At 53.7% G+C, this 19,380-nt stretch overlaps 1 protein-coding gene across 2 annotated transcripts in view; it reads left to right on the forward strand.

The window, feature by feature from the left end:
- Positions 1–16,189, forward strand: part of SMOC2 (SPARC related modular calcium binding 2) — a 152,044-nt gene extending 135,855 nt beyond the window's left edge. For both annotated transcript variants that reach the window (XM_081294544.1, XM_081294545.1), the window contains exons 12-13: positions 13,148–13,185; positions 14,909–16,189. In XM_081294544.1, the coding sequence (XP_081150670.1) occupies positions 13,148–13,185; positions 14,909–14,926 (56 nt within the window). In that variant the 3' untranslated portion in view covers positions 14,927–16,189. The remainder of the gene's footprint in view (positions 1–13,147; positions 13,186–14,908) is intronic.
- The last annotated feature ends 3,191 nt before the right edge of the window (positions 16,190–19,380 follow it).

A 19,380-nucleotide genomic window follows, 5' to 3' on the forward strand; every position in this document is an offset into this window, starting at 1 on the left:
TGTTCACTTCCTAGTGTCTACACTCCCTGTGTGTCAGAGTGTGATGTCTGTGTTCACTTCCTGTCTGCACTCCCTGTGTGTCCGAATGTGATGTCCGTGTTCACTTCCTAGTGTCTGCACTCCCTGTGTGTCAGAGTGTGATGTCTGTGTTCACTTCCTGTCTGCACTCCCTGTGTGTCAGAATGTGATGTCTGTGTTCACTTCCTAGTGTCTGCACTCCCTGTGTGTCTGAGTGGTGATGTCCGTGTTCACTTCCTAGTGTCTACACTCCCTGTGTGTTAGAGTGTGATGTCTGTGTTCACTTCCTGTCTGCACTCCCTGTGTGTCTGAGTGGTGATGTCTGTGTTCACTTCCTAGTGTCTGCACTCCCTGTGTGTCCGAATGTGATGTCCGTGTTCACTTCCTAGTGTCTGCACTCCCTGTGTGTCTGAGTGGTGATGTCTGTGTTCACTTCCTAGTGTCTGCACTCCCTGTGTGTCAGAATGTGATGACCCTGTTCACTTCCTGTCTTCACTCCCTGTGTGTCCGAATGTGATGTCCGTGTTCACTTCCTAGTGTCTGCACTCCCTGTGTGTCAGAGTGTGATGTCTGTGTTCACTTCCTGTCTGCACTCCCTGTGTGTCCGAATGTGATGTCTGTGTTCACTTCCTAGTGTCTACACTCCCTGTGTGTCAGAGTGTGATGTCCGTGTTCACTTCCTAGTGTCTACACTCCCTGTGTATCAGAGCATGATGTCTGTGTTCACTTCCTGTCTGAACTTCCTGTGTTCACTAGTGTCTACACTCCCTGTGTGTCAGAGTGTGATGTCTGTGTTCACTTCCTGTCTGTACTTCCTGTGTGTTGGATCTTGATGTCTGTGTTTACTTCCTGTCTACACTCCTTATGTGTTAGAGTATGATGTCTCTGTGTGTGTTCACTTCCTGTCTGCTTCCTGTGTGTTGGAGATGATGTCCGTGTTCACTTCCTAGTGTCTACACTCCCTGTGTGTTAGAGTGTGATGTCTGTGTTCACTTTCTAGTGTCTACACTCCCTGTGTGTCAGAGTGTGATGTCTGTGTTCACTTCCTGTCTGCACTCCCTGTGTGTCCGAATGTGATGTCCGTGTTCACTTCCTAGTGTCTACACTCCCTGTGTGTCAGAGTGTGATGTCTGTGTTCACTTCCTATCTGCACTCCCTGTGTGTCCGAGTGTGATATCTGTGTTCACTTCCTGTCTGTACTCCCTGTGTGTCAGAATGTGATGTCTGTGTTCACTTCCTGTCTGCACTCCCTGTGTGTCAGAATGTGATGTCCGTGTTCACTTCCTGTCTGCACTCCCTGTGTGTCAGAATGTGATGTCCGTGTTCACTTCCTAGTGTCTACACTCCCTGTGTGTCAGAGTGTGATGTCTGTGTTCACTTCCTATCTGCACTCCCTGTGTGTCAGAGTGTGATGTCCGTGTTCACTTCCTAGTGTCTACACTCCCTGTGTGTCAGAATGTGATGTCCGTGTTCACTTCCTAGTGTCTACACTCCCTGTGTGTCAGAGTGTGATGTCTGTGTTCACTTCCTAGTGTCTACACTCCCTGTGTGTCAGAGTGTGATGTCTGTGTTCACTTCCTATCTGCACTCCCTGTGTGTCCGAATGTGATGTCCGTGTTCACTTCCTAGTGTCTGCACTCCCTGTGTGTCAGAATGTGATGTCTGTGTTCACTTCCTGTCTGTACTCCCTGTGTGTCCGAGTGTGATGTCTGTGTTCACTTCCTAGTGTCTACACTCCCTGTGTGTCAGAGTGTGATGTCTGTGTTCACTTCCTGTCTGCACTCCCTGTGTGTCCGAATGTGATGTCCGTGTTCACTTCCTAGTGTCTGCACTCCCTGTGTGTCAGAGTGTGATGTCTGTGTTCACTTCCTGTCTGCACTCCCTGTGTGTCAGAATGTGATGTCTGTGTTCACTTCCTAGTGTCTGCACTCCCTATGTGTCAGAGTGTGATGTCTGTGTTCACTTCCTAGTGTCTGCACTCCCTGTGTGTCTGAGTGTGATGTCTGTGTTCACTTCCTGTCTGCACTCCCTGTGTGTCCGAATGTGATGTCCTTGTTCACTTCCTAGTGTCTGCACTCCATGTGTGTCTGAGTGGTGATGTCTGTGTTCACTTCCTAGTGTCTGCACTCCCTGTGTGTCTGAGTGTGATGTCCGTGTTCACTTCCTGTCTACACTCCCTGTGTGTCCGAATGTGATGTCCGTGTTCACTTCCTAGTGTCTACACTCCCTGTGTGTCAGAGTGTGATGTCTGTGTTCACTTCCTAGTGTCTACACTCCCTGTGTGTCTGAGTGTGATGTCTGTGTTCACTTCCTAGTGTCTACACTCCCTGTGTGTCAGAGTGTGATGTCTGTGTTCACTTCCTAGTGTCTACACTCCCTGTGTGTCTGAGTGTGATGTCTGTGTTCACTTCCTAGTGTCTACACTCCCTGTGTGTCAGAGTGTGATGTCTGTGTTCACTTCCTGTCTGCACTCCCTGTGTGTCAGAATGTGATGTCTGTGTTCACTTCCTGTCTGCACTCCCTGTGTGTTAGAGTGTGATATCTCTGTTCACTTCCTGTCTGCACTCCCTGTGTGTCAGAATGTGATGTCCGTGTTCACTTCCTAGTGTCTACACTCCCTGTGTGTCAGAGTGTGATGTCTGTGTTCACTTCCTGTCTGCACTCCCTGTGTGTTAGAGTGTGATATCTGTGTTCACTTCCTGTCTGTACTCCCTGTGTGTCCGAGTGTGATGTCTGTGTTCACTTCCTAGTGTCTACACTCCCTGTGTGTCAGAGTGTGATGTCTGTGTTCACTTCCTATCTGCACTCCCTGTGTGTCCGAGTGTGATATCTGTGTTCACTTCCTGTCTGTACTCCCTGTGTGTCAGAATGTGATGTCTGTGTTCACTTCCTGTCTGCACTCCCTGTGTGTCAGAATGTGATGTCCCTGTTCACTTCCTGTCTGCACTCCCTGTGTGTCAGAATGTGATGTCCGTGTTCACTTCCTAGTGTCTACACTCCCTGTGTGTCAGAGTGTGATGTCTGTGTTCACTTCCTATCTGCACTCCCTGTGTGTCAGAGTGTGATGTCCGTGTTCACTTCCTAGTGTCTACACTCCCTGTGTGTCAGAGTGTGATGTCTGTGTTCACTTCCTGTCTGCACTCCCTGTGTGTCCGAATGTGATGTCCGTGTTCACTTCCTAGTGTCTACACTCCCTGTGTGTCAGAGTGTGATGTCTGTGTTCACTTCCTATCTGCACTCCCTGTGTGTCCGAGTGTGATATCTGTGTTCACTTCCTGTCTGTACTCCCTGTGTGTCAGAATGTGATGTCTGTGTTCACTTCCTGTCTGCACTCCCTGTGTGTCAGAATGTGATGTCCGTGTTCACTTCCTGTCTGCACTCCCTGTGTGTCAGAATGTGATGTCCGTGTTCACTTCCTAGTGTCTACACTCCCTGTGTGTCAGAGTGTGATGTCTGTGTTCACTTCCTATCTGCACTCCCTGTGTGTCAGAGTGTGATGTCCGTGTTCACTTCCTAGTGTCTACACTCCCTGTGTGTCAGAATGTGATGTCCGTGTTCACTTCCTAGTGTCTACACTCCCTGTGTGTCAGAGTGTGATGTCTGTGTTCACTTCCTAGTGTCTACACTCCCTGTGTGTCAGAGTGTGATGTCTGTGTTCACTTCCTATCTGCACTCCCTGTGTGTCCGAATGTGATGTCCGTGTTCACTTCCTAGTGTCTGCACTCCCTGTGTGTCAGAATGTGATGTCTGTGTTCACTTCCTGTCTGTACTCCCTGTGTGTCCGAGTGTGATGTCTGTGTTCACTTCCTAGTGTCTACACTCCCTGTGTGTCAGAGTGTGATGTCTGTGTTCACTTCCTGTCTGCACTCCCTGTGTGTCCGAATGTGATGTCCGTGTTCACTTCCTAGTGTCTGCACTCCCTGTGTGTCAGAGTGTGATGTCTGTGTTCACTTCCTGTCTGCACTCCCTGTGTGTCAGAATGTGATGTCTGTGTTCACTTCCTAGTGTCTGCACTCCCTATGTGTCAGAGTGTGATGTCTGTGTTCACTTCCTAGTGTCTGCACTCCCTGTGTGTCTGAGTGTGATGTCTGTGTTCACTTCCTGTCTGCACTCCCTGTGTGTCCGAATGTGATGTCCTTGTTCACTTCCTAGTGTCTGCACTCCATGTGTGTCTGAGTGGTGATGTCTGTGTTCACTTCCTAGTGTCTGCACTCCCTGTGTGTCTGAGTGTGATGTCCGTGTTCACTTCCTGTCTACACTCCCTGTGTGTCCGAATGTGATGTCCGTGTTCACTTCCTAGTGTCTACACTCCCTGTGTGTCAGAGTGTGATGTCTGTGTTCACTTCCTAGTGTCTACACTCCCTGTGTGTCTGAGTGTGATGTCTGTGTTCACTTCCTAGTGTCTACACTCCCTGTGTGTCAGAGTGTGATGTCTGTGTTCACTTCCTAGTGTCTACACTCCCTGTGTGTCTGAGTGTGATGTCTGTGTTCACTTCCTAGTGTCTACACTCCCTGTGTGTCAGAGTGTGATGTCTGTGTTCACTTCCTGTCTGCACTCCCTGTGTGTCAGAATGTGATGTCTGTGTTCACTTCCTGTCTGCACTCCCTGTGTGTTAGAGTGTGATATCTCTGTTCACTTCCTGTCTGCACTCCCTGTGTGTCAGAATGTGATGTCCGTGTTCACTTCCTAGTGTCTACACTCCCTGTGTGTCAGAGTGTGATGTCTGTGTTCACTTCCTGTCTGCACTCCCTGTGTGTTAGAGTGTGATATCTGTGTTCACTTCCTGTCTGTACTCCCTGTGTGTCCGAGTGTGATGTCTGTGTTCACTTCCTAGTGTCTACACTCCCTGTGTGTCAGAGTGTGATGTCTGTGTTCACTTCCTATCTGCACTCCCTGTGTGTCCGAGTGTGATATCTGTGTTCACTTCCTGTCTGTACTCCCTGTGTGTCAGAATGTGATGTCTGTGTTCACTTCCTGTCTGCACTCCCTGTGTGTCAGAATGTGATGTCCCTGTTCACTTCCTGTCTGCACTCCCTGTGTGTCAGAATGTGATGTCCGTGTTCACTTCCTGTCTACACTCCCTGTGTGTCAGAGTGTGATGTCTGTGTTCACTTCCTATCTGCACTCCCTGTGTGTCAGAGTGTGATGTCCGTGTTCACTTCCTAGTGTCTACACTCCCTGTGTGTCAGAGTGTGATGTCTGTGTTCACTTCCTATCTGCACTCCCTGTGTGTCAGAGTGTGATGTCTGTGTTCACTTCCTATCTGCACTCCCTGTGTGTCAGAGTGTGATGTCCGTGTTCACTTCCTAGTGTCTACACTCCCTGTGTGTCAGAATGTGATGTCCGTGTTCACTTCCTAGTGTCTACACTCCCTGTGTGTCAGAGTGTGATGTCTGTGTTCACTTCCTAGTGTCTACACTCCCTGTGTGTCAGAGTGTGATGTCTGTGTTCACTTCCTGTCTGCACTCCCTGTGTGTCAGAGTGTGATGTCTGTGTTCACTTCCTGTCTGCACTCCCTGTGTGTCAGAATGTGATGTCTGTGTTCACTTCCTGTCTGTACTCCCTGTGTGTCCGAGTGTGATGTCTGTGTTCACTTCCTAGTGTCTACACTCCCTGTGTGTCAGAGTGTGATGTCTGTGTTCACTTCCTGTCTGCACTCCCTGTGTGTCCGAATGTGATGTCCGTGTTCACTTCCTAGTGTCTGCACTCCCTGTGTGTCAGAGTGTGATGTCTGTGTTCACTTCCTGTCTGCACTCCCTGTGTGTCAGAATGTGATGTCTGTGTTCACTTCCTAGTGTCTGCACTCCCTGTGTGTCTGAGTGGTGATGTCCGTGTTCACTTCCTAGTGTCTACACTCCCTGTGTGTTAGAGTGTGATGTCTGTGTTCACTTCCTGTCTGCACTCCCTGTGTGTCCGAATGTGATGTCCGTGTTCACTTCCTAGTGTCTGCACTCCCTGTGTGTCCGAATGTGATGTCTGTGTTCACTTCCTAGTGTCTGCACTCCCTGTGTGTCAGAATGTGATGACCCTGTTCACTTCCTGTCTTCACTCCCTGTGTGTCCGAATGTGATGTCCGTGTTCACTTCCTAGTGTCTGCACTCCCTGTGTGTCCGAATGTGATGTCCCTGTTCACTTCCTAGTGTCTGCACTCCCTGTGTGTCAGAATGTGATGACCCTGTTCACTTCCTGTCTTCACTCCCTGTGTGTCCGAATGTGATGTCCGTGTTCACTTCCTAGTGTCTGCACTCCCTGTGTGTCAGAATGTGATGACCCTGTTCACTTCCTGTCTTCACTCCCTGTGTGTCCGAATGTGATGTCCGTGTTCACTTCCTAGTGTCTGCACTCCCTGTGTGTTGGAGATGATGTCCGTGTTCACTTTCTGTCTGCACTCCCTGTGTGTCAGAGTGTGATGTCTGTGTTCACTTCCTATCTGCACTCCCTGTGTGTCAGAATGTGATGTCCATGTTCACTTCCTAGTGTCTACACTCCCTGTGTGTCTGAGTGTGATGTCTGTGTTCACTTCCTGTCTGCACTCCCTGTGTGTCAGAATGTGATATCTGTGTTCACTTCCTGTCTGTACTCCCTGTGTGTCAGAATGTGATGTCCATGTTCACTTCCTAGTGTCTACACTCCCTGTGTGTCTGAGTGTGATGTCTGTGTTCACTTCCTGTCTGCACTCCCTGTGTGTCAGAATGTGATATCTGTGTTCACTTCCTATCTGCACTCCCTGTGTGTCAGAATGTGATGTCCATGTTCACTTCCTAGTGTCTACACTCCCTGTGTGTCTGAGTGTGATGTCTGTGTTCACTTCCTGTCTGTACTCCCTGTGTGTCAGAATGTGATGTCTGTGTTCACTTCCTGTCTGTACTCCCTGTGTGTCAGAATGTGATGTCCATGTTCACTTCCTAGTGTCTACACTCCCTGTGTGTCTGAGTGTGATGTCTGTGTTCACTTCCTGTCTGCACTCCCTGTGTGTCAGAATGTGATATCTGTGTTCACTTCCTAGTGTCTGCACTCCCTGTGTGTCAGAATGTGGTGTCTGTGTTCACTTCCTAGTGTCTGCACTCCCTGTGTGTCCGAGTGTGATGTCTGTGCTCACTTCGTAAGGTGTACAGGCTGCCTCAGGTGAGGGTGTTGAGAAACAGCACATGGTGATTGCAGACCATTGCTGTAGAAATAATAGCGAACTTGGGCAGCAGGCCAGCAGTCAGAACCCCAGAGCCACAGGGTTAGAGGGCGTGGGGGGACTAAGCTTTTACTCTTCAAATCAGTGGCCAACTCTCCAAATATGTTTTGCCTTTCAAAGTTCAAAGTAGGACTCAGGTGCCATTGGACATAGCTCACCAACCCTGTGATCGGGCTCCAACCAAATGTCCAGGCCAGTGTATGAGCCCAGAAGACCAGTGTCCAGACCTGCTCTTCCTGTGGCTTAGCAGATTTAGCAGTCGAAGCACCTTCTGCGGTGGGCCTGGCATAAGTAGCCTGCTGTCATGGGCAGCCAGGGAGTCCCAGGAGAGTCGGGTCTAACGTCCTCAGAGGCCACACTCGGGGAGAAGCCAGGTCAGAGCCCAAGGGCCCCGGCCACACATGTGTGCCATGGGGGAAAGCCCCTCAGTGGGGCCGGCCTGGGTCCTCGTCTGGGCAGCACCAGTGCTGGGCAGGGTGGGCAGCCGAGCCACATCACGGAGTCTGGTCAGCCTCGGGTCACCCTTGGGAGGGCAGCTGTGCTTGGCTGTTCCCCAGCACTCGTGAGTGGCATCCTCTGTCTCTGTGCCCTCCGGTGTGTAGCAGCACTCTGAGGTGGCTCGTCTGAGCTGAGCTGGGGGAGAGCCCCTGGAAGGCAGTGGGGACACCAGCCTCGTGTTGTCCCCGGGGCTTGCCGTGACTGTGTCAGCGTTACATGACCAGCTTTGCTTCCTCTGGCCTCTCGGTGAGACTGCCTGCTGACCCCTCTGCGAGGACTGGCGTCTCTGCAGCTCCTAGTGTTGCCGGCTGTCCTGACCAGGTCTCAGCTAGCAGAGACCAGGTGCCACCTCAGCTGTCCTCTGCTCTGACCAGGGGGCGGTACTCTGGAGAGGCCCATCCGCCGCGCCTGAGGGGTCAAGGGACAAACCTCATCATCACTTGAGACCTCTGTGTCCATCAAGGACCCTGCCAGGGTGGCAGGAGCTGGCCTTGAAGCAGACTCTTGGGAGGACAGGAAGCCAGCAGGTGTGCACTACAGAGGGGGACACGGCATGTCCCTGCTGTGCCTGGAGCAGCGGCAGCTCCGACTGATGCTGTCCACTCATGGCTGTGTGCCCTCCTGGCCGTGTTATCCTGGCCACTGTCCTGGGTGGTGAGGTTATAGGGCAGGGGTAATCACCACCGCTTCACCGCGGGCAAGGACGCTCATCACATGAGGACCCAGCACTGTGTCCTGTCTTCTGCTGCTGCCTCAGGACCAGGGCAGGGCAGGGGGCTTGTCTGCAGTCCCGCCTGCTGTTGGTCCCTGTCCTCAGCAGTGTGCCTGCGCCCTGCAGACACCCAGGTGAAGTTCTGGGCACCCGGGCCTGACTTTGCCACAGGAGCTGCACCCCCACCACCTGCTGGTCCTGCGGAGGCCCAGCTGGGGCTCTGGGCTCTTCTGTCCTGCTCCACCTGACTCGGCCTGTGGCCCGGGGCCTGCCTCACTCTCTTGACACTGGTTGCTGCTTTGGACACTGGAGGCCTAGTGTCACTTGAGGAATAAAGCCCAAGCAGGGCCAGCCTCCAGAGCCCCGAGGACCCCACGGAGGACGGAGTGCCTGGCCCCTGCTCTGCAGTAGGGTCGCAGCCTGCGGAGTCCTTCCCTCGGCGGAAGCCGTGCAGAGGCTGTGCCTGGAGGAGCAGGACTCGTGCCGTGGTCAGCAGGAGTTCAAGGACCAGAGCTGCTGCCGGGACGGGTTCAGGAGCGGGGGTCCCTGGGAGTCTCCAGGTGGCTTCTGCCAGGATGCCTCGTCCCCTCAGGACACCCCCCACTGCCCACTCTCCCATTTCTTCTTATCTTTTTTAGTTCCCAGGGTTGAACCCAGGGGCGTTTAACCTCTGAGCCCTGCTTCCAGACTTTTTTTATTTTTTATTTTGAGACAGGGTCCTGCTTAGTTGCTGAGGCTGACTCTGAACTTGCAGGCCTCCTGCCTCAGCCTCCCGAGCCTCTGGGAGTACAGGCTTGGCCACTGTGCCCAGCTGTCTGGTTTCTTACAGGGAAGCCAGCAGATCTCTGTCCTGTGCACTGTAAGGCCCCCTCAGCTGTGACCCCTGGCACTGTGTAGACTGTCCCCTCAGAACTGCTCGCTGTGGAGTCTGTCTCAGCCTCAGCACTGGGTACAGTCAGAGCACCCATTCCATGCTAACTGCATGGTGGGCCTCCAGGGCCAGCAGGCTGTTGTACTCCCAGGCTGGTGACGGTGCATGGGGGACACTTCTGCCCAGCAGGCCATCAGCCCAGGTGTCCACTGCGGTCGGGTTCAGTCTTGCCATGACACTGGAGCCTGCACGTCTGCTCTGGAGTCACTCACCAAAGACATTGGCCTCTGGGGATTACAGGAGACAGGTGCAGGGTCTGAGGGTGTGTAGGAAGAGAGTAGAGCATCAAAATACAAAGTGCCAAATGCCCAGCGGTCTGCCAAATGCCAGGTGTGGAGAGGAGAGCACACACCCAGCCCCATGGAGGTCCAAACCCAAGTTCAGCAACCCAGGGCACAGAGAGGGAGCAGACCCACAGCAGCAGATACAAAAAATCAAAGAGCCTCATCCACCCCTGGCCGAGGGCGTCTGCCCACTGACTGGCTACCGATGGACAAGCTGAGTTCCTAGGCAGTGTTGGGAAGCTGGTGTGGACAGTTTGGTGGCTGATGTGACTGTCCCACTCTGGCCTGCTAAGGCCGAGGAGGAGCTTGGTTTTGGAAAGTGCTAGGAGTTGGCAGCACCGATGGAGGGCAGCCTGATGTATAAGCTGGCCGCCCTCATGGGTCAGGCTGTAGGACAGTGACCACAGATTGTCCCTGACTCAGGGTCATGTGCCTCCTTCGGGTTTAAAGTGGTGCAGTCATCCTGTTCCCAGGGGGTGGGGGGTCCACTCCGCAGGTCCTGGCAGATGCTGTCTCATGGCACTGCTGCCCGGCCTGGGAGGGGACTGGGCATGGACTGGGCCTCTGCCTGCCCGTGTGGAGCTGGGAGAGTGCCAACCCGTCACAGTGAGAGCCGAGCGCATGGGCGCAGACTGGCTGGGGCTGCAGATATGCAAACCTGCTGGTGCCTGTGTGCTGCTCGCTCTCCAGGACGGGCTTTTGTTACTAGAGTGGAGAGAAATCAAGCAAGAAACGTTCCATACACAGGTCTAGAGGTATACGCCCCCCCAGGGTTCTCTTACACAGGCACTTTCTAAATTAACCCCATTGATCTGAAGCAATTACAGCTGATTTTGCATTCAAATTAGTGCCTCGAAGATACATTGGCAAGCTTGATATAAACAATCATATTATAAAAAATACAAAAAGGAAATGATTATCTGAAAGTTATCATTATAAAGCAAAAAAAAAAAAAGATGGATTCATGAAGGATTCAGAAAACAAAGTCAGAAGGTATCAACTTGATTTCACAATTCTCAATCTAGCCTTTACACAGAAGCTCAGCAATCAGGAGACATTCATCTCTGACCCAATCATCTTTTTCCACCAAGTGGCCAAGCTGCCTGTAGCTGAGCAGCAGGGCCAGGGTGCCCAGGCTGGTCCCCACCATGCAGGGCCAGAGGCATAGGCCCCAGATGTCCTGTGCTGCAGTGCGGTGGCAGGAGACACACTGTCCCCTCCCTCCCTGTGGCCTGCCTGGACCCCATGTTTATCAGTGGCAGTGCTGGGGATTTGTGTTGATAATTCACATTCTGTTCCTTGAGATCCTTAAGAACATATTCTCCTCTCTCCCCGTTTCGCCTGGTGCCTTTCCCTTCCCCATCTTAAGTGGAAAGTTGTGCCAGAGGTCATGGATGAAGTCCATACTCTTCATCAGCAGAGCAAGCTTTTTTCTTATACTTATTGGATATTAACTTTTTCTTCCTGTCACTTACCTTTAATCCATAGCAACCTTGAATTATGAGGGGGATTGACATTAGCCATAAAGAAAAGCCAAACAAAAACAGACTGTTGCTGAATAGCCACACTGGCCCCAAAGAGAGTCAAAGAATCACTGTAGTACTCTTTGGATTTGAATCATTGGGAAAAAAAAATCCTATTATTTTTCTTTCTAATCTATCTGTCCATCTATCTATTTATCAATCAACCAATCTCTTTTTGTGGTCCTGGGACTAGAACTCAGGGACTCTTTTTCACTGAATCACACCTCCAGCCCTCTTTGATTTTCTATTCTGAGACCAAGTCTTGCTAAGTTGCTGAGGCTAGCCGGATCTCCGGTCTCAGCCTCCCCAGTCACTGGGTCACGGTGTGGCCACTGCACCATGCATTTTTTCCCTAAAGTAGTCATTTCAGGCAAAGTGAAGCAGAAGAGGAGCAGTGGTTTCCTAGTACTTGGGTCATTTTTAAAACCTGCGTTTGAGACAAAGAAAACTCCTGATTATTTAATGTTTTTGCAGTTTGCTAAATACATTTGTATTTACCCTTCCACGATGTGTTTCTGTTTGCCCCGGCATGGCAAGGAAGATAGGGCAGGAAAACAAAGTCATTTTTTCCACTTCTTTTCTTTATCGAGTAGATATGAATCAACAGTTAATCGAGGAATTTGGCAGGACAAACATCGCCTTTTATCTGTTGACTGACTGAAGGCTCTTTACTAAGTGCCCCTGTCCCTGACGTTGCCAAAATAGGTCAGGAAATAAGCAGCCCCGCCCCTTCCATGGCCTACCCCTGGAGCAGAGGAGACCCCTGGGGGCGGCAGGCACCCAGCCTGCGCTGTGTGTAGGAGACTCTGGCCAGCGTTCGGGCGAGAGGCCATCCGTGGTTTGGTGGGAAGGACGTGTCCTGACTCCTGTGAAGGGATCCGGTTGCCACGTGGTGCAGGCCACCTGTGGGCGGGGGCTGCACAGGTCCCATCGCCGGGAGCAGGTGGAGGTCTGCACAGGGCGAAGCAGAGGGGGTAGGGCCAAGCTACGCCTGGCCGACAGGACACCAGGGGGAAGCTCCAGAGCAGCACCAGCCTGTCCCGGAAGGAAGGAGACAGCCATCCGAGGGATGGTGGAGTCCAGTCCTGTGCCCTGGAGTCGCCCACTGCACACCTAAATGGGGAGCCAGGGGGAGGATCTGACTGGGGAGAGACGGCTGAGGAGATGCCGCCTGCCCCCCCCACCAGGGCACCCTCAGGAGTGGTCTCATTTGAAACCAAGAGGCTGACGCTGCCACCAGTGAGTGGGTGTAGATATGAAGGAGATGAGGCCAAGCCCACCAGAGAGCCATCTTCAGTGTTAGGGAGAAGGAAGGGGGAAGGGCAAAGAAAATGGAGGGCGGCTGCCTTCCAGGTAGGAGGAAGCAGGAGAATGGGAGAGCCGCCCGGAACTGGGAGAAGGAGAGGGCGGCCGTCAGGTGGGCCAGGAGGAGCACTGAGCAAAGACGGGGTCAGGAACGGGGAGGCAGGAGGACTGCCTATGAGAAGCTACGGAGACACACAAGTTGAGGCTCGCAGTGAGAAGGAAGGAGAGACCCAGGTGTCCCCAGGGTGTGGCCGTGAAGCCAGGGAAGACACAGTGCTTCTCCCTGCAGCTTTAATTTTACCCAAAGATTTGGGGGAAGTCATTTTGAGACAAATATGGTGATTTTTAATGATTTTAATACGAAACCAAAGATTTCCAAACCTTGTACAGCACATGGCTCAGGGCTTCCTTCGCAGAACCTCGTCTCCTCTGGGAACGTGGGGAAGGTCCTGGAAGAAAGTTCTCTGGGGTCAGTGGACTCGGCCCAGGAATTCAGATTAAATGAAACACTCTTTAGTTGGGCCTGAGCACTGCGGTGGCCCGGCCCCTGACCTGCCTGAGGCGTCCCCTGTCCTTCCACACGGAGCCTGCTGGCCAGCAGCACCTCACTAGACAGATGACCTCCCTGAGGTCACCGTGGCCTCCAGAGTGAAGGAGTCCTTTGGTAACGATGTCTTTTTCCCTCCCAGCCCCCAGAGGCAGCGCCGAGGGCTCCGCTCCAAGGCAGGTGAGTGTGTCTCTGTTGGAGCTTACTGACCTGCTGGCTCACAGCATGCTGAGATCCCAGAGGACACGTCTAGGAGAAGGAGCAGCAGAGGAAGGACCTGTCCCTGTGGGCCCGGCCCCGCCCACCAAGTGCCACCCGAAACCACCAACTTGCTGAATCATTCAGTTACAGATTTCGCCCTCCTTTTATCATTTGAAATTTCGATTATTTTAAGGACAGTTTCTGCTCTGCTTGTTCTGTGGAGTGGCTGTTTCAAAGCTGCCCTCTGGGTGCTTGAAGTCCATTTCTTGCATTTTAAGGAGAGGGCAGGAGGAGGAGAGCCCGAGGCCACAAGGCTGAGCTCGCAGAGGGCTTCCGGCTTCTCCTGGTGTTTGCAGACGTGTTCTGTTTCTGAATCTCATCTCATAGAGGTTAAAGGATGCCACGTGGTGCCTCTCTCCAGCTCCACGGGCCACAGCCAGGACACAGTGTGTCCAGCAGACCTTTGTCCCTCCCTGGAAGTTGGTCCCTTCCCCTTTGATATCTGTAGGACACCCTCAGGCAAGCCCCTGGGTTGTAAGTGGGGACCTCCACACGCACCTTGGTTGTGATTTAAAACTGTTTCATTAGGAAAGACTTGTAAGATTCGTTTCGCAAATGTTTATGGTCTAACTTTCAAATCCCCCTGCAAATCACCTACTTGAAAAGCGGCTGCTGGGAAAGCAGGTGTCCAGGGAGCTCCGGGGCTCCCAAGGAGTGTCTTCCTTAGACAATGAAAATCAGCCTGGATCTTCAGCTTTGTCCAGAGAAAGGAGCTGGAGCAGCGTCCCCGGCTTCCCTCATCCTGAAGGTGTAGCCTGGCTTGTGTCTTTACTAGGGTGGCTGCCGCTGCAGATGACATCCTGGGAGTCAGGGCTGGGACTTGCTTGTGACACTGTAATTGAAGACCATTGGCATTTCTTTGAGAAACGGAATGGTGCCAACGACCAAAGCCTGTGGGTGCATCACCATAGGCAAGACTGTCAAGGCAGGCATGACGGGCAGATGCCCGGAGCTGATAGAGCCACACAGCCACCTCCTTAGTGTGTCCGAGCTGTGGTCAAGCTGAGGCTGAGCCAGGAGGCAATTCTGTCTGCAGTAGCTGGGGAGCGTGCCCAGGGCTCTCGCCATGACGACTAGTTGAACAGACCTGTCCTGGGCTTGGTGTGGTAGTCAGGTTCTCTCTTCTTGCCGCCTCCTTAGAGCTTTATCAAGGGGAACGAGGGCAACCCGGAAGGTGCCTAAGTTTTCAGAGTTTAATAATCCTAAGTAACCCAGCAGAAGCCAGGGTGAACTCAGGGGGACTTCAACAGGAAGTTAGGTGCTGACCGAGCAAGAGATCTGCACTGAAATGCTTTTCCAAGTGCATTTCTTGAAAAGGTGAAAAGGAAAATTTAAAAATCAACTGTGGCTTTATCAAATTTGAAGCATAAATTAGATTATAAAAGCCGTGTTCATGTGATCAATCTAAGGGAACAGGAGAATCTGCAGAACACCAAGGTATGGCTCACTTAGAATATCTGAAGTCAGTGCTGCTGGCCTTCTCAGGGGCCAGTGTGAGTACGTCCAGGATGCTCTCGTTTGACAGTCCAGCGCTCTTCCCTTCCCGGCCTTCCCTCCTGGGGGCCGTCCATCTCCTTCCCAGGAGGCAGGTCTTGGTCCTCGCAGATGCACACCCTTCACACTCCCCTCTTCTCTTTTTCAGCCGAGGAAGCAAGGATGAGCAGCTGGCCCTTCCATGGCGGTTTCTAGACATGTGGGAACCTCCCTCACCAAAGAGCGATTTGAAAACAAGCCCATAGTATTTGCACTTTGTACTTTACATGTAAATCCACTTGGTAGAAACGAGATATTTAAACGGACTGTTTGGATCTGGAATATGGAAGGCTGGCTTCAGATGAGTCCTCACATACAATGTATGTGGCCTTCGTCCACCGTGGAAACCCGCGCCTGGCGGACAGGAGTTTGGAAAGCACGGAGCTTCTCGGCTCTGCCCGGGGTAGCTGCTGGCAGCCTCCTCCAGGCCCTCTGCAGCCCTGCCTTGGGCTGCCCGCGCTCTTACAGTCCACAGGCTGCCAGCCTTGTCCCCGCAGCTGGGGCTTCCTAGAAGTGTCACTGAAATGGAGTTCGTAGGTCTTGCCCTTCCTGTGCTCGGACTGGCTGTTTCTGGGGATTCTGTGCTGGTCTGTTCATTTCGCTTTCCCGAGGTCTCTCGTACCCCATGAGCCAGGTCACCAGGAAGGACTGGGTCCCCAGGAAGGATGGTAGGGGGTGGGGGAGAGCTTTCAAACTTCTTCACCTCCACTTTCAAGCTTCTGTCTGAGTTTTGCTTTGGGCTCAGATAAGTCCAGGCAGGCGCCCTAGAGGGGTCCTTCCTTCAGAAAGGGAACCCAGGCTGTGACTAGGCCACTCCTGCCAACCTGCTTCTCTGTGCCCCCAGGGTCCCCTGGAAGACAGCTGTCCCTGAACAAATGGCCCACATTCTCCCCCAGGAGGCATGACGGCAGAGGTGTGGGCAGGGTGTGGACTGGGCCTCGGGAAAGGCTGCCGATTCCTGTTCCACACACTGCTGAAGCCTCAGCGCAGGGGCCTTGCCAGCAAAGTCCATCTGAGGGTGTGGCACAAGAGGGTCAGCAACTGAGTGCCCACTGTGAGTAGCAGAGTTGGCTCTCATGGCCACTGCCACCCTGGACCTGCCCTAAGCGAGAGGTGTGAGGCCAGCCAGCTCAGACTTCTGCAGGAGGGGCCTCGTGGCCTGGTCCCCCGCACGTGTCCCGTGCAGTCGTGACCCTGAGGGTGTGTGGAGAGGCGTCACGAGGACTGTGCTTATTGTGCAAAGGCAAAGAACAGGCCGGGAGTCCCAGGCCAGCTCCACGCGCGTCAGCATCGTCTAGGAAACAGCTGTGAGCCTAGTTGTTTTGGATACTTGTTTATATCGCTGAACTTTGAAATTAATCATTTTTCCTAGATTAAAATAAGACATGTGACCAAATTGCATGGAGTCTTTTCTTTCCAACCAACACGACTTGACACTTCCTCAATGGGAAAGGTGTGTGCTGACGTGGAGGCCAAGCGAGGCTCTGGGCCAGGAGGCACAGGGCTGCGACGTAGGCCTTGTTTCTGGCCTTGCCTCCCGCGGTGTCCCCCTGCAGCTCAGGGACACTGCCATGCACCCCGTGGGGGAGGCTTTGTGGGCAGTGTGGACGCACAGGGCTGGCACCCAGGTGTGCTGGGCTTGTCAGCTCCTGGGGAGCCCAGGCTCAGGAGAGGGCTGCAGCCCTCCCGGTACCCTCCTGTGCCAGAGGATACAGGGCCACAGAAAGGTTCCCCCGTCTTGATGAAAGCCAGTGTGTCACAGAGTCACACTGCTCGAAACCCGGAGGTGACCCTTACTTCCACCTCCCACCTCTCCCCGTTCTTCTCTGGGTCCCTGCCGGGGCTACTCAAGGCTCTTGCCTGCTGCAGCAGCCTCTGCTCCCTCCTTGCACCTGGAGTGCCGCCCAGGTCAGAGAGGAGTGGCCTCTCAACTCAGCCTGAGCTTGGAGTAGGAGGAAGCCAGGGCAGACGAGCTGGAGCAGCTGGACGTGTTCTGCCGCAGGTAGGGGAGAATGGAAGAGCCTGGGCAGGCAGAGGCGGGGTCACTCTCTGCTGTGCAGCATGGCCCCCGGCCAGGGCAGGGACCAGGCTGTAGGTTCGGTTCTGGCAGCTGGGCTCTGGCCTTGGGGACAGTCCTCCACGTCTCGGCATTTGGCTTGTCTTTCACCAAGGTCCCAACAACGGCACCTTTCTCCCCAGTCCCCAGCCAGTCCTGCCTAGAGCTTGCCTTTCTGCCCGCCTGTCTTCCCTGGCTGCCTGCACGGTGTCAGTGGAGCACAGCTGAAGTTGTCTCTCCTCCCAGGGCCGGCGAGGACGCCGCTGAGTTGCGGTGTGAGCAGAACCTGTGGCTGACATGCACAGAAAGGATGTGCTTCTAGATACACGCGTGGCCTATCTAGACCTGCCCTCCTGAGGGGACGTGGCACCCAAGGCAGCATTCATTACCCCATCACGGGAGGTCCCGATGGCCCCTTTCGAGTCTCAGATTGACTAGGGAAGAGCCGACACCTTGCAGTCATGTCAAGGAAGCCCCTGCCCCTGATTAAAGGACGCTTTTCCCTCTCCACCAGTCCACTCCCATCATCTCAGTTAACAAAAGCTCTTGAGTTTTCTGTTCTCCGCCTTCTGATTGTGGCCGGGAGAGCCTCTGGGTGCCTTGGCCATTTCTCAGGTCTTGGGAGTTTCGTGCCTGGAGGACATGCCCAAGAGCTGAGCTCTGTGTGAAGGCTGAGCAGCCCGGGGCTGTGCAGAGCCTGCGTCTTTGCAGACAGAGTAAGACACGGAGGCTGTGTTCCCACTGTCGGTGAAATGCAGCTTGACTATTAAAAGGGAAATGGTTCATGTAAATAAGACTGGAAAGGAAGGCCTCCCACAGCTCCAGCCGCCTTCCGGGTGCGGAAAAGCCCCACAGATCAATGCCCTGGCTTGGATCCCAGAGCACACCTACCTGATCATAAGTCAGATGCACGTCCACTAATGACAGTGCTTTTCTTTGGGAACCTTCTCATCTGGTCAGACCTTCACACTTGGGAAGGTCTGGGCTTGTCACCTAGTGGACCCTCTGCAATGTCCTCATCTCTGTCACAGCCCCCTCTGTGAGCTTTGTCAGGCAAAGCCCAACGTAGAGAGCCCACACAGCCCTCCCCTAGAGCCTGCGTCAGACACTTGCCAACTCACGTCCCTCAGTGTTGAAGGGCAGGGTGACCGTTGGGTGTCCCTGGTATTCCGATTCCGTCTTCCCTCTCCTCCACCCCTGGTTCCCACCTGGTCACCCTGCTTGCCAGCTCCTCGTGGGCGGCTCACCCACACATCTCCGGATGCTCCACAGCGGTGAGGCTGTTCCGCGCCCCTTTCCAGGCTGCATCCCATCCCCCTCACTCCTGGGGATCTCACTTTCCGCTCTGAGCTTGGGTGCCCCTGTCCCCATGGCTCCGGACCCTGGAGCCCTGCCCCCTAAGGTACTCCTGAGCAGCAAGGCCAGCCGCTGGGCCTGGGCCTGGAGTAGGACCTGGGCAGTGCACGGCCCTGCCCTCCTGAGGGGACATGGCACCCAGGTAGCAGCAGCCTGGTTTCTGAGCCTTCCCGCAGCACTTTCCAGAGCTGGTCATTTTCGTGGGTGTATCGGAAGGCCAACATATCTGCCTCTCTGGGTCTCGGGGAACTCCACGTTCTCGGGCTTCTGCTGTATGGAGTGGGGAAGTTCACAAGGAGCTGACCAGCGCCTGACTTTCCCATGCCAGCCCTGTGCTCAGCCCGCCTGAGCTGAGCCTCCCTCTGTCCCTCATAGAGCAACGGGGCCTTCAAAGCCACTGCTTCCAGTGACCGTCTCCTGGGACTCTCCCTGGGCCAGGGCCACACGGTCTTCCTCTTTCTTACAGAGCAGGATGCATTCCCGCTAATTTATTCGCTTTTCCTTTTCTGGAATCCTCCACTTGGGTGTATGAAGACACCCTTCATCCTTGGCTCATAAGAGCCGCCGGCTCCAACAGCAAGGCAGGAGTGACAGGAGCGCTCGACAAGCGCTTCTCGGGGTACAGCTGCTGGTCAGGTTGCTTGGAGAACTGGTGGGCGAACGTGAAGCACGCAGCACAGCCCCCAGTGCACACACCTAGTGTGCTGCAGTGGGATCGTTCTCAGCAAACTCCTCAGATCATTTCAGCCTTTTATCAGGAATGGGTTCACACCTCCAATGGACCCACGTCCTGGCGGAAAATGAGCCACTGGCCAAAGGAGGAGTTGGGCTATATGGGTCACGCTGAGAGCATGTCACTTGGAATGTCACATGTCACTCAGGAATCTGGGTCTGGGCTGGGTCAGTGGCAGCACCTGGAGAGGAGTCACACTGTCGTCCTGGGTTTGACGAGATGCCTTCCCCCAGCAGTGGCCAGCGTTTGGCAAGGACTCACCGCGGAAGAGAGGAGAGCTGTCGCGTGAGCCGTTCTCTTCACTCCTCCCCCACTGTCTTGGGATTTTTGTTTTCCATAGCTAACAATTGTAACTAAAATGGCCATGCGCCTCACTGGTACATAACTGCCGGTCCCCACTCATTCCTCCTGTCCTGGGACAAACACCCTTCTGTCT

The sequence above is a fragment of the Spermophilus citellus genome (genome assembly GCF_964194105.1).
Source record: "Spermophilus citellus genome assembly, chromosome: 5".
In the NCBI taxonomy this organism is placed as follows: Eukaryota; Metazoa; Chordata; class Mammalia; order Rodentia; family Sciuridae; genus Spermophilus; species Spermophilus citellus.